At 41.4% G+C, this 18,750-nt stretch overlaps 1 protein-coding gene across 1 annotated transcript in view; it reads right to left on the reverse strand.

The window, feature by feature from the left end:
- SDHAF3 (succinate dehydrogenase complex assembly factor 3) overlaps window positions 1-15,458 on the reverse strand; it is a 39,351-nt gene extending 23,893 nt beyond the window's left edge. Inside the window, exon 1 of the mRNA XM_072854235.1 lies at window positions 15,209-15,458. Within this exon, the coding sequence (XP_072710336.1) occupies window positions 15,209-15,370 (162 nt within the window). The 5' untranslated portion in view covers window positions 15,371-15,458. The remainder of the gene's footprint in view (window positions 1-15,208) is intronic.
- Window positions 15,459-18,750: the final 3,292 nt, after the last annotated feature.

Below are 18,750 nucleotides of genomic sequence, written 5' to 3' on the forward strand. Positions count from 1 at the left end.
AGAACAACTGGTCTTACTATTAAAGACTGAGGCAAAGAAGGCATTAAGTACTTCAGCCTTTTCCTCAGCCTTCCTCACTATGTTTCCCCCCGCATCCAATAAAGGATGGAGATTCTCCTCAGCCCTCCTTTTGTTGTTCATGTATTTATAGAAACAATTAAAAATGTCTTTTACGGCAGTAGCCAGATTAAGTTCTAGTTGGGTTTTGTACCTTCTAATTTTCTCGCTGCATAACCTCACGACATCCTTGTAGTCCTCCTGAGTTGCCTGCCCCTTCTTCCAAAGGTCATAAACTCTTCTTTATTTCCTGAGTTCCAGCCAAAGCTCTCTGTTCAGCCAGGATGGTCTTCTTCCCTGCCAGCTCATCTTTTGGCACATGGGGACGGCCTGCTCCTGCGCCTTTAAGATTTCCTTCTTGAAGGACGTCCACCCTTCCTGGACTCCTTTGCCCTTCAGGACTACCTCCCAAGGGACTCTGTCGATCAGTCTCCTAAACAGGCCAAAGTCTGCCCTCCGGAAGTCCAAGGTGGCAGTTCTGCTGACCCTCTCCTTACTTCTCCAAGAATCAAAAACTCTATCATTTTGTGATCGCTATGCCCAAGTCGGCCTCCAACCATCACATCACCCACAAGTCCTTCTCTGTTCACAAACAAGAAGTCCAGAGGGACGCCTTCCCTAGTTGGCTCACTCACCAGCTGTGTCAGGAAGTTATCTTCCACACACTCCAGGAACCTCCTGGACTGTTTCCTCTCTGCTGTATTTTATTTCCAGCAGACATCTGGTAAGTTGAAGTCCTCCATGAGAACAAGGGCTAGCAATTGTGAGACTTCTCCCAGCTGCTTACAGAATATTTCATCTGCTTCTTCATCCAGGTTGGGTGGTCTATAACAGACTTCCACCACAATACCTGCCTTGTTGGCCTTCCCCCTGATTCTTACCCCTGATATAAAGGTTTATAACACTCAACCCTATCATCACCATGATTAAGCTCTAGACAATCAAAACACTCCCTAACATACAGGGCTATCCCACCGCCTCTCCATCCTTGCCTATCCCTTCTGAAGAGTTTATAGCCATCCATTGCAGCACTCCAATTGTGCAACTCATCCCACCATGTTTCCGTTATGGCAACTATATCATAGTTTTCCTGCTGCACAATGGCTTCCAGCTCCTCCTGTTGTTGCCCATGCTGCGTGCATTGGTGTAGATGCACTTCAGTTGGGCTATTGATCCTGCCACCTTTTGGGGGGAAGAAGCCCTAATTTCTACCTGACCATTCTCAGGCGCTTCTGTGGTTTCTAACACATCAATAACCCTTGCGTCTTTGCTGCCACATGGACCTCCATCCTTTACCTTCACTGAGATGGCAGACCAAAGGACCTCCCTAGCACACTGTCCCTCAAAAATTGGCGTGCCTCAGGCTTATCCCTAGCCAGCCTGGTTTTATCCCTTTCCCCCTTCAAATCTAGTTTAAAGCTCTTTCAATGAGCCCTGCTAGCTCCTGTGCAAAGATTCTTTTCCCCCTTTGTGTACCCCATCTGTTGCCAGCAGGCCTGGTGTCGTGTAGACCATCCCATGATCAAAAAACCCAAAATTCTGCCAGTGACACCAGGCTCCGAGCCAGGTACTGATCTGCTGGCTCTTCCTGTTTCTCCCCTCATCATTCCCTGCAACTGGGAGGATAGAGGAGAACACTACTTGTGCTCCTGATCCCTTAACCAGTCATCCCAAGGCCTTGAAGTCTCTTGATTGCCCCCTGCTCTGATCCTGCAGGTTCTTGGGCTGCCTTTCTAGCAAAACCCAAACTATAGAACCCAAACTACAATTCAAAGGAGCCCTTTCCCAGGAAACATGCAGGAATGCAATGATACTGGCACAGATGGCTTTTTTTTTTTCCCACAGTTAATTCTCCAGGGTTCAAATGGCATCCCCAGATCATCACAGGTTTCACATCAGCAACAAGAAAGTGGTCCGTGTTATTTTTAAAGGTGGGGGGGAATATATATATACAGTTAACAGATCTTCTCTCACCAGGAACATAAAACTAAACCCTTTAGAACAACACACACAGGTGGATGTGTGTGAAAAATCAACAACTCGTTAGCCATACCAGGAAGCCTTCCATTACTGGCAGACTGGATCCATACAGATGGAAGGTGTCGGGGCTGGGAAGACGGCATCCATCACCTCAGTCCAGGGTCTGCTGGTCCAACCATATTTACCAGTTATCAAAATAGCCTTCTAATGCAGATGTCTACAGAGGCCAAGACAGGCCTTGCCCATATCCAAAACATCAGCTGTTAAAAAGATGGTTGTTTAAAGTTTGGAGATAGCAATATGCCATTATTCATGTCCCAGGACATCTAATCACAGGATAACGTTTTTCCAAAATTTAGAAGAGACAAACAACAGAATATTCTTGCCCAGGATTCCCTTGTCTATTTTCACTGCATGGCTTCTTAGTTCTTTCTTGGCAGATGCACTTACAACTTGGCCAGCTGTTTTTCAATACGCCTAAAGGTTTTATAAGGACTTGTCCTATTGCAAGTCATTGAGACTTGGGCTTCTAAGTCATCCTCCTCATTACACCTTTTCAGCAATCCTGATACAGACACCTTTCCACCACCCAAAATCCTCCCATAATGAAGCTTCCTGACACCTAAAAGGTTTCTGCGTCATCCTCTATTCAACTAAAATACTGCTCTACACAAAACTTTGAAGAACAAAGGCATCTTACTCTATGTACTGCCATTTTTCCAGCCCTGGGGTTTAATGCATCAGCAGGAAACAAAACTTTAAACAGCTCCATTGTAAAAGATAAATATTTAATTGTTTATAGCATAGGTCATTCTTATCAAGGAAAACAAAGACAATCCCAGGCAAACTGCCATCAATGTTTCTAAAAACAAAGGTCTACAACTACTTTCCTCTACCTGGTCAAGTTTGGGAAACTTGTCTGCTGCCGAGGAGTGGCATCTGCTGGCAGACAGACACTCCGCAAAAGTCAGATTCACCAATAAAATTTAAAAAAAAGGAAAGAAAAAAAAAAAGAAAAATCAGAGTTCACATCATTCACAAAGCAACTTTCACTTGCTTCTTGACTGATAGGATGATGATGTTTTTCTTAACAATGTAACTCCTTTCTGTTCTAGTGATGGTACTGAATTGCCCATGAACCAGAACGACATTGCTAGCACCACCTATGAAATTTATTTTCACTAGCCAATCAGCAGCAGAACTAGTGAAAAAACCCCGCAGCTATACAAGATCTCATCTTTGTAAACCACTAAGGACATAATACACGTTTGTTATTTAATTAAAACTCTTCACATTATGGATCCCTTAAATAAATTCTTACAATGACTCACTGTAACGGATGTGAAAAAGCTCGCTAGCATGCTTCACTGAGAACAATCAACGGAATTTAAAAATTCAAGAGGCCCAGAAAACAACTGAATATCGTGATTTGCTGTACACCTTAAAATTAATTCTAAGCATTAAATCAAATTTAAACTACCGTAAATGAAGTACATACACAGAACAAGTCATTTCAACATGAACCAGAATACCCTGAATTTTAGAGCAACCTGCTTGTACCACAGCCTAAAGCTGACCTACAGTTTCCACAAAGTGCTATTCTTATAAGCCATAGCTCCTGTAACTGTGGCAGACTATAGCTTTTTGGCCTAAACTATCATGGTAGATGACTGACACATGCCATATTCATTTTGGAAGGGACAGAAAAAAAGAGAAAGAGCTTCAGTTTAAATGTTTCAGCCATGTCCAGGAATGAAAGTAGAAATAAATACGTTTTTATACTATATTTTCATTTTTAAAGAAAATTTCCTACTCTTAACAGCACCATACAATACCAACGTACTTTGCAACAGCATCTAAAATGTGGCATTATTAAAAATAAAGTTTTTCTTTTGGCGAAAAAATATGTGTATTGGGCTACTACTATATAATCACTTTAAAACTAAATAGATACCTCATGAAAAAAAAATAAATAAAACACAATTTTTTAAAAAGAGAGTTTTGTGTCTACATACTGATGCTTCATCTCCCCCGGACATACTCTACTGGTGGCTACCGTGGCTGATCAGAATTTTGTAATGACCCTTCTCAGCTGCCAGGTTAGTCGGATGAAACCAGAGCAGCAAGCTACTGTGCTAATTATCTCCCTTCCTGATACCACAGTAGCAAGCAAAGGTGTGCTTCTACGTCATGTATGTCATAATATATGACATCTGACATCAGATCTGCAGCTAAAGAACCAGCTGGTTATCCAACTACCATTATCCAATGTTGATCTGAAACATCAACAATCATTCAATTGTTAGACTTTTAGAAATTAAGGGAGGCTGCTCTTGGTAAACACAAGCCACGCTCACAGAAAGACTCAGTGCTGGTGTCCTCATCGCTCCACTGGGGACCAGCTCCCTGCCAGCCCCACGACATTAGAAGCCTACAGGTGGAAATCAGGGAGCTGCTGTGCACGTCTCAGTGCAGAGTCCAAGACGTAGCCTAGGCACAATCACTGATGGAGGTCCTAAGGGTATTTCATTGGGCCAAGAATGCTTGCTGGAAAATTTACATGACTGATCTAGATTACAAGATGAGAATTTGGAAAGAAACACTGCAAAGGGGAAAAATAAAGAACAAAATACTATACGGTATGTCAAAAATATACATCTATTAAGGAGTACAGGAAGAAGAAAGTATGTAAGCTGATAAACGTGCCAGAGAAAAGCCTGAAGAGGAACAAACGAAGCAAACCTATCATGTTGGACCATTTAATCACAAGACTATGACAAAAAGACTTTGAAGAACTCCAAGAACTTTCCAAGTGCAGGAAAAAAGGAACTTTTACCATGCCAATATTTGTTGAAAAACGTGGAGTCATGCGCTGACAGTCTATAAAGTTCCTAGAATGTGATTAGGATAATTTTTTAAATATCATGGAGGCTAGTGCAGGGTGTTTATCTCAGGCTGGTTCTCCATCGCAGATTTGACTCATCTACAAATCCAATTGTGAAAAGCAATTTGCGTAAAAATCATCACAAAATGAGAGATCAGCACTCTAAAAAAGGAAGCATGAAAGAGGAATATACAAAATCTCTTTGCAGAGAGATCAGATATATTTCTCCAATAGAGAAAAACAAAAATGGGCTTCAGACAAGCAAACTTCAGCACCACTGGGGAACCATACGTGCCAGGGCAACACTTTGAGGGATAGCAGAGAGTTGTAGGTGCCCTGGTCCCTGCTAGGGTATCAAAGAGTAGCCATACTAAACACTGCAAACTACTGGGGTAGCTGCTGCGTTTCGCTACTGGGATAGCAAACTACCCCAATGCAAATCAAAACCAGAAAGCACATTATGAAAACATTATGGCTAAACCAGGTGGAAACCACAGTAAGGTTTTTGAATTAAAAAGCCTTCTCAAAATTTGCAGCAGTACATTAACAAATCTCAATATGTATTTTAATAAATAATTTAAAAAGAACTGAATCAGTGAAAATCCCAGTTTATATTAAAAAATTCAATATCCTACTGGTTTCTAGTACAGGAACAAGCCTTCTCAATTTAAGTATTTGCTGCCATCATGCGTACACTTCAAAAACTGCAATCTTATGAAGGATACTTTTCATTTATCAAGTCAAAAATCAGCTATCAGACTACATGAGGGCATTACAGACTTCAGCTAAAAGGTGATGAAGTTTCAAAGATTGCTAATGTAATATTAATTCTTTCCTCAATACAGACTGCATATACATCAAATAGCATACAAACTCAATTCAGCTACAAAAGACCACATGCTTCCGCTATGCAATCATAAAAAGCAAGAAACTGATTATGATCTAATTGGTATTTGGTGGTCCACAGAAAATAAACCAATTGTTCTGATTTATTCCATGCAGATATCAATACTACCAACACAATTCAATACCTTCAGTCATGATATCTCCAAAGAAGCAATGGTGATGGGGACTTAAGTTCAAACCTTTCCACCAGGCTTCTTCTGGTTTAGGTTCAGAAAAAGAAAAAAAGGAAAAAAAAAAAAAAGAATGTTGCACTGACCTAATGATCTGTTCATTTCCTCTAACTTATAGAATAGAATAGTTCAGGAAGAAGAAAAAAATAGTATAAAATAACATAAAACTAGTGTATCAACTTTACATCATTCAGGAATTCCCACGTAGTAAGGGAATATGCATCTACATTTTAAGGATCAGTTGCTAGCCAGTCTTGAAAGATGGGTGCAAGGTCAATTTAGAAGATATTCTACAGATTTAGCTAGTTACTGCAGGGGGGGGGAAAAGTGTGTCATGCTGTCTTTTGCCTCAGTCTGCTCTGTCTCTCACTAATATCCCTGGAATAACAAAAAAGGAGCCTATCAACAGCACTCAAGCTCCCCACATATCACTAAGCCTAAAAATGAACACTCAGTAACTCAACTTCTAGTATCACTTCTAACTTACTTCTAGTACAATGAACATTTCATTAGAAAGATCTCATTAACATTACTTCTGGAAATGACCTTTAAAAACCTATGAATTCAAACATTTTATCAGACACTATGATTAAATATGGTTTCCAAATCATATCCTTCAAAAAATGCAGTTTGAAATTAGCAGCTTTGAGACACAGAAATAAAAATATTTCAGCAGAAATTTTCTGCTCAGTGTATTCCCAGGAGTGAGCTGCATAAACAGCAGGATATCAATTAGAAGATGTATGGTTGTAGACACAGTCAGCTTCAGCATTAAAACAGCCAAAGCTCTTGGCATTATGAAAGATGGTTAAAACAACATGAAGATTGATAAAGATGCTACCTAAATACAAGATTATGAAGTCGAAATCTGAGGTTCAGCTTCTTGCAAAAAACGTATTTGATTAACTGACTTTAACGTTAGTGAACTGTATAAAAAAGCCTTCATCTCTTAATAGGTCCTAAGTACAGCTCCTAAGTGTGTCCTAAGTACAGCTTTATATTCAGATGTGATACACACATGTGGGGCTTTAAAAATCCTCCAATTTGCGTAACACTACTTGTGCAGATACCTCACGTTATGCTGAAAGAAGAAAAAAAACAACAATTCAGAAACAATTATTCAGATGTGCTCCAGATTCCATTCTAACTCACAGAAAATATCAATTTTGTACCTAGACAGGACAGAAAAGCACATCCGTGCAGTATGCGCAATTACAGCACTCATAATATTATTGCAGTAATTACAAAATATGGTACTTGACAGCACTTGTGGAAAGTTGGCAGTGTTTATAGTGTTGATAGGGGAAATGCACTGAAAACATAGTAAAAACTACCATGCTTACAAAACACTACAAGCTGACAATATTCACACAAGGACCAAACAAATGCTAGAAGGAAGGTGTCAATAAAATACAAACAAGCAGAAATCCTTATAAATTTGCAATTCCAATTCATACTCAGTTTGTCTGTTTGACCCACTACATTGTCTTAAAATACAACAAAGTTCAAAAGATTTGTGGATTAGTTACGTCGATATTATCTTCATCTGAAAACCTAACCTGGTAAGGTGTTCTAAATTCTACTGTAAAATGCTTTAAATAATAAAAATAGACAGTGCTGGAAAATCAAGATGGGGGCAAAGCAGTCAGAATACACATCTCCTCCTCTTTCCTTTTTTTTTTTAAGTCTAAGAGGAAACAAGAAATCTAACAAGACTCATACTTGCACACATACAACTTAAAGACAACTTTTTAAGACATTAGTTTTATTTCTGTAACCTGTACAGAGTTAAACTTTTTGAAATGGCTGTCACGGAACATCGAAAAAGTAGAATCAGGCTCATTTGCAGCAAATAAGATAAACTGTTAGATTCAAAGAGTACTCAGGGATCTGAATGCACACCACCAAAATAATGGATTCCTGATCATTACAGCTCTAACCTAAAAAAATCTGGAGACCCTGAGAATTATGTGCTATTATGTATAGAATTTATACATTATAAAGGCTTTTGATTTCCTAAGTTTCAAACACATACACAAGTACTACAGTATGTTAGCTAGCACGGTTACGCATATGCTGTCTCATATGGCTTGGACAGAATTTTCTACTACCACAAGATGGAAACCTGAATTACCTTTTAAACTGACAATTCTGTAAATGCTCCATTGCTGGTTCTGCTTCTACTGTGTCTGACCATTCCTATGTTCTTATTTAGAGATCTAATCACACACTGGCTGTCACAAACCTGTACTCATTAGGAAAGTATCCATGAGCAGGCATACACAAAACTTCTACAGTGTCTTCAAATCTGAGAGCATTAACATGAACATGCCCTGCTCATTTCCCAAGTCAGTGCCACTCAAAGCAAGGAATAAAACCGTTACGCATATTAGAGGTTTACCCCACTTCTACAGCAATTTAAACTTCTCAATCTTAAGTTATAACTAATAAAAATTGCTGTACTCTGCCAACAAATTTCAGTTGGGATTTAATCAATGCCACACTTTAAATATCAAAGGCATGTTATATACTTTACATACTTATAATGATCAAACCATCTGAAATTTATAAACCTATTTGCGCACCACATATTTATACAAATTTCCATCACTTCAGTGGAATTTACCGTGCGATGTATTATAACCTGAGGTGACTGGCACACGCGAGTGACTGACATTAGTGTCTGATGTGACCCCAATGACTCAGATATTATTTCCTGCTGTGTCAAAACAGTTGTAAATAAAAACTGCAACTAGCAGACAGGCACAGTTATCAGGACATCCATCTGACTAGCTACATGCAATCATAGATAGGATAATACAAATATAATTAGCATAGTAACATGACAGAAGCAGTAAGAGTACTGATGCCACAGCTTATAAAATTTTGAATTTGGAAAATACAGTAACGGTCTAAAACAAAATCCCGCATTTGCCTTTAAGTCTTATTTTCCATCAACCCCAGATCACAACATTTTTTAAATAGGAAAAAAAAATGCAGGGTATTTACACATAGCAAAGTTTAACAAAAGAAGTTAATCAAATGCTATCCCACACTAATATGTACACAGAAGAAAAAAAAAAAAAAAAAAGAAATCACCGGCCTTAGCAGTGGGCAGACGAATCTGAAAGAGAATGACGCTGCTCTCCAGATGAGAAGTACCAAATGCTCCTTCCCGTGACGGGCGTGCACCACGCACAAGCCAGTGGGTATCCACCAGGTTACCCCAAGTCTCTCCACATGAGAGAGCTCCCAGACTGCCTGGATTCTCCGTGGAAAAGGAGCAGACACCAGCTCCTGCTTCTAAACGCAAATTTGAAGGAGCACTGAAAGGATGGATGTGATGCCATAATACGAAAAGGATGTTATTACTGTGAAACTTTGCTATAGGGATCCATGTGGTCAACCTTTGCCTTTGTTTTTTTTGGTCAAAGGGACAATTGTTGAGTCTGTGACAACTATTGAGTTCAGGAAACTCAACACATCATGGGTGCAGCAAGGCAAAATTGCCATCTTACACAGGCAGACTTCAAATCTTACAGCAAAGCAGGCCACCAGGGAGGCCAGGTCAGAGCAGCAGGCTGATTTCCTGCAGCTGGTCATACCCGAATCCCACATGCTCTTCAATGTATCAGCCACAACTCTGCGGCTCTCAGAAAAGTGAGAAATTCTTTCCTGCCTTTTGAGAAATGTCAGAGAAAATAGAGGAAATCGTCTACAATTTAGTTCTTACAAATTAATACCCAGCGAACACCCTAAGTGGGGGCTAAATACGTAAGTCTCAGTAGGAATTTACTCTTAATAAGAAGGTTTTCATCCAGATAGCCATAAAAATCACTAAAAGCAAATTCCAGTGTATCTGGTAATGTTACAATGAAATACTACTCTTAAATCCTATTTCACAACTTTTATTAAAGTCATAAAATGGCAAAAACCTTAAAGTCATATTTCACGTCCAAAAAAAATGTATTTCTTTGTCAGGCAAAGAAGAGATCACTTATATAATGTACTTCATTGAAACTGAGAGCAGAAAGGCAGCAGCAGTTTTAGACTTATGTAGCCTACATATTTTCTGAAAGACAGTACAAAGGGCAACTCACACATCCCAGTCCCATTCCCACCCCAGTCTGACTCCAGTTCTGGCCACAGCTTCCTCTTCCACCCATCCAACTTTCTTCGGCTATTTGGTCTTCAAATTCTCCTTTCAACATCTCAACATATTTTTGAGCGCCAGAAGCTTAAAAATAAATCAAGAAGGGGAGGGAAGATCATACTAGCCCAAAGAATTAAGAAGCGAAAAATTCTGTAAGTGTAGTCACTCACGAGTAGAAAAAGATGTATCAGGACAACTATGTCCTGGGAAACATCATGAGACCATCCCACAATCATCCCAGCAAACTAAATACTGCAAGTGACACGGGCAATTGAAAACAAACTTGATGAATGACAATTATTTGTATCGTATCAAATATCATAGTGATTAAAAAAATTAGCCATTCTTGAGAGGCTACGTGACCAGGTTCCCCAGACAGAGAGATACAGTTCCGCCTTAATTTTACCAATATAATGCCTAGATTTGTTATCAGGAATGACAAAAATGTCACCTTTCTTCTGAGTATACAACAGCAGATGCCAGCTCCCAAATCAGTCTCAGTTCCTTTGAAAGCTTATAGAAAGGCTTTCAGAGTCAAGAGTGGCCAAAGCATTTCAAAGGCAATTTATTCAATCTATTAGATGTGAGAAAACGTCATGTAATTCTGCAGAATTATTCTGCTCATCTCAAGGTAGTCCAGACCTTCCCATCTACGGGGTCAGGCTTTTTAAACAGTACGAAGCTAAGTACTTAGCTTTTTAAAGCTAAGTACAAAATGGTAATTTTCAAAATTAAAAGAAGAATTAACTTAAGTGATCTAAAACAAATGATTACTGAAATTACTTAGCTGAATATTCTAAATTCTATCATTTGTAACCTAGAATAAAGTAATAAATATTATCTTAATATTACCTATTCTTAAGTAAGCATTCTCATCAGCTACCACATGACTTAGAAGACTGTTGAACTAATTTACTTATCATATCTGTCAACATTAATTCAATAGCATTCCAAGGTAATAATCACTATCAATCTAATTATATCAGCCATCTCCTGTAAATGAGTACCAATTATTTTAATTAAAATATTAAATATTTAGAAAATAGAAAGGAACATATATTAATAGTTTATATACTTAATTTGAATCTACCCGAACAACCATAATTCCTGAACAACAAAGCTGGCTTTCTTTGTATCCCTCTTTAATACTTTCCAGTGGGCTTCAAGACACAAACCATCAATCCAACACCAATGATAGGAAAAACGCAAAATTTACATTGTTCTACTTTTATATAAATGTATACCTACTTGCAGACTATTTCTGTCAGTCTTATTCACTTAAGAACTCTTCCAAGAATATTCAAAGGATAGTTTCCCTATTTTGTAAACACAAACAGGTCAGTTTAGGTTTCCCATAAAATTACATTAGCCATCTATGCGGTTGGGTTCTAACACTAAATCCCTCAATTCCTGTGCATGGCAAACAAGGGGATCCCTTCTGATCTCCTTCACGTGAAAACGACACGAATTATTCACATACTAAGACAATATCATTTGGGAGCCTTTTTACCTCTTTTCCCCCATTTCTTTTTAAAGTTAATCTTAGAAATCTCCCTTTAATGTTCCACCTGTGCTTTTCTGGACTGTAAGGATATTCATAATGCTTGTACCCCTGTTTCAGAACTGGGCTGAGTATTCAGGTCCTGCACTGAGATTTGGATTCTTCCCAAAAGCCATGGAACAGAACCTAATATTAAAGAACTACAGTAATATAGGAAGCTATGGTTGCTTGAATGCCCTGTATAATTAAGGTTCCTTTAACAGTTGTTTTTAAAGCTTTTAACAGCAAAATCTTACAGGTTTTTCACCATGTTTCACAAGAAATAAAGGGAATTTGCTCAGCTTGTTTTCTTTGATAAACAATCAATGTGCCCAGTTCCCTTGAATCAGCATGATTTAAATACCAAGGGAAAAAAAAAAAATCGTTTGGCACAACCATAATGCAATGAAAATGCCAGGCCTGTTAAGTAAACAATTAGCAAATACGAATCAAATTGGAGGACAAGGCAGCATACCACAGACACAGACTATGAACTACTATATTCAAGCACACACAGAAAGTCTGACTATCCAAAAAAAGCCTGAAGAGTTTTAACAAAAGTCAAGTAGTTTCATGTTAAAGTAAGTCGTCCTTGGAAATTTTCATTCAAAAAGCATATGGGGCGGCTTATTAAGATTACACTTCATATTGAAGTCCTTATTCAAAGTCAAGAAACATCAGTGCAATCATCATATCCATAATCTTTACCCTCTGGTGAATATACATTAAGATATACTATTTTAATATAAAATTATGAATACTATTTTTCTGTAATATGAGACATCATGCCACTGTACCAGACACCCTGCATGCAATAGAAGACATGAGGAAAGAACTTTTCCAGATGGAAGCTGAATATTGACAACGCTAAAGTGCATAGAGTAAGGTATTGAACAAGCAAATCAGGAATAAAAGTGCTTCACATGTGCAACATGCCAAAATACTGTTAACAGAGCTGTAACTTTGCATTTTTCCCCAAAAAATGGCTAAAACTTAACAGGGAACATAAATATAATTTTGTATTAATGTTGCAGTGATTTGTTTGGGGGGAGGGATTGTTTGGGGAGTGTTTTTGTTTGGAGGGTTTTTTTAATAAAAATAGATATGGAGGCAAGAAGCACAGTTACGGTTCACGTACATGAAGTAGTATATCACAGCTTCATGCATTGCTAACCATGCGATTCATATGCCCTTCAAGAACTGGGCACTTCACAGGTATGCTGGTGTGTTCTGCAAGGACTGTTCTGGAGCCTCCAGCCTATTTCTGATGAAAGAGTGTCCTGCTGCCCAGGAAGGGTGCAAAGAGGACTCCAACATGAATTTGAGCATCTTTCTCTTGTTACCTAATCCAAATCATCTACAGTCCACCTTCCCTCAGTTATCTAGTCCAAGTCTCCAACGGGTTGGGAACCACAGCATAATGTAAGATGCAGAGTGAGTCCCACAGGCCAAAAATGTGAAAGTCTGATTTAGAAATTTCACCCTTGAAACAGATAATGATTTAGGGGAGAAAAAATCCCAGAACAACATAAAAACTAAAGGAAAGATGAGAAGAGCCACATTAACTACATGCTCGCAGCATCTTGTTAGAAGACAGACATATTTGCAAAGTTCTTTATACCCACACACTCAAAACAGTTATTAAATTAGTTTCATTTCCTTGAACATATCATAGCTAATAGCACTAAACGTCACGTTTCAAAATTCGACTTCTTTTCCTTGTAGTCTAAAGTTTTTCCCAGTTTTACCTATAGTCTACTTTTAAAACATTTTAAAACTGAGAAACATTTTCACTATTTGTTCACTTCACAGAAATGGCTAAAGATATTTCAATGTAAACATTTTCTTCCTCTTCTAAAATTATTCTCAGGAAGATTTTAGCACTGAAAATAGTAACCTGTAACTTGTCTTTTTAGCTCATGTTAAAATTGGAAGCAGTGATGCGGAAACATTTTGTCAGTCTCAAGTAAATGGCAATGGAGGATTACAATAGTATCAGGCATTTGAGAGAGAGATACAAATTTTCCCCGATTTCAGGATCTATCAGTTGGCAAGAGGCAATTAAAATACACTTATTCCTTTCCTCTGAAGACAATACCAGGCAGTGTTCTCCCTGCTGGTTCCTGAAGCCCCAGTGCAAGGGTAAAGGAGCTGCTTTACCCCCAAGATTTCAGCAGGTGGAAGGGATGAGTCAGATCTCCCCCCATTACCCTTCTGTTGCTAAACCGGGAGGCACTGGATGCTACCTACACTAACCAACTTCCAGGGCAGCGTAGAATACAACTTTCCTCCATAGCAAGGAAAACAGTTTTGAGATTCAAAAGATACTACCAAACCAGTAGTTCAATGAGCACAAAAATTAATGGGGAGCTTAATTGTGTACAGATTTGTCTCTTGCAGGTTTTTTTTCATGCTTTGAGGTTTTTTTCCACGCTTAGAGTTTTTTTCCTCTGTTCAGCGTCTATAACATTTCCCTGTCATGTGGGTTTTTTGGGGTCCATTAATATGCCAGCATCTGCTGGAGTTCAGGCATGTGGGGAAAGCACCTCAAAAGTCTCCCCCCCCGCTGGTTGTGAAACTTCTTACATCCTAATTACTTGTGAACTATCTGCTTTTCTGCCGTTGGTGAATTCAGCCACTAAGTCCAGGGGGAGAGGCGGGGAGGGGTAAGCAGAGAAGCAATGTTCACATAAGACTCGTTTCCCTAGGAAACACTAGCAAAAAATATCACTCAAAAATGAAATACAAGCTCATGGAGAAGCTATTTACACCTTTGTATTTAGTTAATTATAGTAATACAATTAGCTATGCATGTAGTTATATAAATATATATACACATTTGTATAATGTATTATTGTAAGTTATACATTACCTGTATAAGTTATACAGATAATTTTGTGTATATATTTTTATATATGCATATACAGATAATGATATAATTGTTGCAATTCCGTTATATATATAAGCATGTGTGTGTATAGTTACAATCACACAGAGATGAGGCAAGGAAGCAAGAACCTTCTATCTTCTATCTATCTTTTATAGACAACCTGCCCAGAGATGTAGAAGTACAAGTACTTTGTAACTCTGCAAGGAGCTCGCCCTTCAGGGGAGCCTGCCAGAGGAAGACCCTCTAAGCACACGAACCAGCAATCGACACCTCAGCGGTCATTAGCAGCGAAGGGGCTAACGGGCATTTTCCACCTCCCTTTCTGGAACACACATCCTTAAACCACGCGAAGCCCAGGGAGCCGCGGCTGCGGCAGGTAAGGGCAGGGCTGGCAGAGACACCGAGCAAGGCGCCGGCCGCCGGCTACAGGGCCGGTCCCCCTTCCCGGCCGGGCGCCTGGGCCTCCCCTGCGCGGGCCCCGCCGCCCCCCGCCGGCGGAGGCAGGCGGCGGCTGCGCGGCGCCCGCCGGCACCGAGGGCCGGGCTGCAGGGGCCCGGAGCCACCCGACGGGCCCGCGGCTCGGGAGGCGGCCCCCCGGTCGGACCGCCGCGGGGCGGCGGGCACTTGCCTCCCATTCCCGCAGGAAGCGCTGGGCCTCGGCGGGCCCGGCGGCCTTGTGCTTCCTGAACTCCTCCTTCACGTAGCGGTCCCCCAGCGCCCGCAGCGCGGCCGGCAGCGCCCGGTGCAGCAGCAGGATCCGCCGGTACAGGCCCCGCGCACCCCCCGGCATGGCGGCGGCGGCGGAGCGGGGCCCGGCGGGGCGCTGAGGCGGCCGCACCGGGGGCGGGGCGAGGGGGCCGCGCTCCGCCCCCCAGCCGGCAGGGCCGGGAAGGGGAAGGGGAAGGGGAAGGGGAAAGGGAAAGGGAAGAGAAGAGGGAAGGGAAGGGAAGGGAAGGGAAGGGAAGGGAAGGGAAGGGAAGGGAAGGGAAGGAAAGGGAAGGGAAGGGAAGGGAAGGGGAGGGAAGGGGAGGGGAAGGGAAGGAAAGGGAAGGGGGAGGGAAGGGAAGGGGAGGGAAGGGGAGGGGAAGGGAAGGAAAGGGAAGGGGGAGGGGAAGGGGAAGGGAAAGGGGAAAGGAAGGGAAGGGAAAGGGAGGGGAGGGAAAGAGAGGGGGAAGGGAAGGGAAGGAGGAGGGAAGGGAAGGGGAAGGGAAGGGAGAGGAAGGGAAGGGGAGAGGAGGGGAAGGGGAGAGGAGAGGAGGGAAAGGGAAGGGGAAGAGAAAGGGGGAAAGGAAGGGAAGGGGAAGGGAGGGGGGGAAGAGAAGGGAAGGGCAGGGCCTTTTCTGGCAGAGGGAGGAGTACGCCACTTGCCAACTTCAGTGACTGTAGAGCATAAGCGCATCTGGAAACAAAAGCTCTGCTGTATATGTCAGAAAAGAATGCCGAATGAACTCCGAGCCTGCCTGTTGCAGAAAATTCATCTGCACCATGTTCGTCTGTACAGTGGTTGAAACGCTACCAAGAAATTCGGCTGCAAATACTACTTTTAAAATAGATGGAGGATGAATAAGCAATTCATGTTGTTTCGAAAAGATGTGTGCAGATGGCGGGGATCATGATACAAATTAAATATCAGTTAATTTTCAGTTCTGTGTTCACCACCGGAAGAAAAAGCTGCACACTTTATACCTGGGTAGAATTTGGTGCAAATGAATTAGTCCACTAAACCCAAGCTTCATAAGCTTCAATTTTATTTATCTGCATTTTTAGGCGTGGGTGAGAGATGAGAGGAGCCGTAGTAAGAAATCTTACAGCCTCCATGGGGCTGCTCAGGACTTTGTGCCACTGTGTTGTTGTCACCGGGCTCCCACTTTCTGTTACCTCCCACCTACAGCCTGAGTGTCCACTCCTCAGCTCTCCATAAAGTTTTTTCAGCTGTTTAACATCACATCCAACCCACCCACATGGAAAAATCTTCAAATGTCAACAGTTGTGGATATTTTGAAAAAAGCAAAGAGTCTGAAAATCAGGCGGTGGCAGCAGTGGCGAAAGTCCTGCCTCACCACGGATGCCTGTTAAGCTCCTTCCAGCCAGTCAAACCATTGACTCTTTGAAACAAAGAAGAAACATTTCTGTAGGCCCAGGGAGTGTTAAGCTTTCCCAGGATACTCAGAAATGTCATAAAAATGTACTGCCTCGTCAAAAGCCCAAGTCAATTATATATGAACAACAGAGAAAAGAGCAAACTACGGACTATTTCGCTCACTGCCATTTCTTGATGCTTATTTATTCCCCCAAGCACTTTGGTGATGGAAAACTGAAGTTCCCAGTAACACAAAAGTTACTGAAATAAAATTATTATAGTTTCACTTTTTCTCACTGGTAGTTTCCAGTCCTCTTCGTGCCTGTGATGCTCTCGGGGTGGGTGGACGGGCCCTGGCAGGGGAGGCCTGATCCTCAAATTGATTGGTTTTGCTATATTTTCAAGCTGTATTTTCTGCAGACATTTCTTTGAGGAAGGATTTCTGGACTTAATGCATTTTGTCTACCCCTGTGTCCTTCAATATGTTCAAATTTTTAAAAGATGGAGGTTAAAAAACTGATTTGCTTTATCAGTTTTATTTGCAGTGATGCAATTCCACTGAATCATCTCAGGGTGCATTCATTTACAGAATTTATTTAAATCTTCTTTTATATAATGACCACCATACTTATGTTGCACATCGACAGCTTTCTCCTTGCTGTATCCACCCTGTGTGGTTTTTAGGAGTCCTTTTCCTTTAGTGGCCTGCTTAAGCCCTCTGCTGGGCCTTTGCTTTGTGGCTCAGATACTAACCAGGATGCATCAGCCAGATCTGTGACCTTCAACATTTTACACCTTGTATTTCTGACACAGAGACCCAAAGCTATTTTGCCCATCCTCTGGGGCAGGTGGTCCCTGCCCGGCAGAAGAGGAGGATTCCCGCAGCATCTGTGCACCTCTGGGCTGCTTCCGCTGCAGCTCTTGAGCCTCCTCCTTGCGCCTTCCCTAGGCGCTGCCCGAGGAGCGAGGAATTTGCCAGTAAATTCCCCATGGAGCAGAAGATAGAGCTGTAGGCTCAGCAAGCTGTTTGATAACAGGCTAAGTTGTCAGCCCTTACCTGTTAACTATTTTTATATCCCAAAGTCCTTGAAGGGCTCTGCACTATCAGGGAATGTGGAGAGGCTGCAGAGGCAGTTGAATGCCATATCCCTTTGACAGGGCACAAAAGGACTCACCATCGGAACTCGTTAAGATATAATAAGATATTGGAGGTATTATTTCTGTATAATGACCTCTCAGTCATCAGTACTCAAAATATCTATGCCACAGCTTGAGTCCAGACACAATTTTAGCTAGCGTGCATGAGTGCAACTCCTCCGCTTGCCTCTTGCAGACACCTGCCCGTGCTGCCAGGCGCGGTCTCCGTGCGGGGCACTGGGGCACCTGCGCTGCCGCCCCGGTGCTCCACGGCCTGGGAGCGCTTCTTGGCTTGCACCAAAGAAAGAGGCACCTCAGGAAGGGATTCATTCCACCTCTTTTGGGCAAGTGGAGGCAATTTATCCCTACTCCTTTTCAGCTGATAGAAGGATGTACTGGGGTATATGTGATTTAGATACCCCATAAAGAATTCTTCTGTATCCAGCTGGGCTTATGAGCACTGGCTCTGTATTAGTTGTGCTGAAATTGGAGTAGATCCTACAAAGATACCAGAGTTTCTCTGTGCCATACCGCATAGTGCCTTTGGATTTTGGGAGGCAGTATCAGCTTTGCCATAGGGCAGCACAAAGCCAGGCAGAGTGGCTTAGCCAATATACTAAATCTTTATTTACGTGGCCAGGACTCCGTCAGTCCTTTCCCAAGTATACACAAGAAATCTGTGGTAAAGCATAGATGCAAAGTGCTCTAGTTGCTTAGCCATCCTTCTGAGATAGCAGCACATCAATAAAAACCAGAAGACAGATTTTGACCCTGTGAATCTGCCAGAGTGGCCATGTTCTTTGCTACAGTCCTAACTCCAAATGTAGAAAGACCGGAGGAGCATTTCCATGTTTATTTTTTTCTTTTATCGGTAATGGGTTGACTAAAGAAGATGAAGCTGAAGTATTTATTGAGCTGTTATAATTGCTGTAATTTTTTAAATTATCAAGACC

The sequence above is a fragment of the Ciconia boyciana genome, chromosome 2 (assembly GCF_034638445.1).
Source record: "Ciconia boyciana chromosome 2, ASM3463844v1, whole genome shotgun sequence".
NCBI lineage: Eukaryota > Metazoa > Chordata > Aves > Ciconiiformes > Ciconiidae > Ciconia > Ciconia boyciana.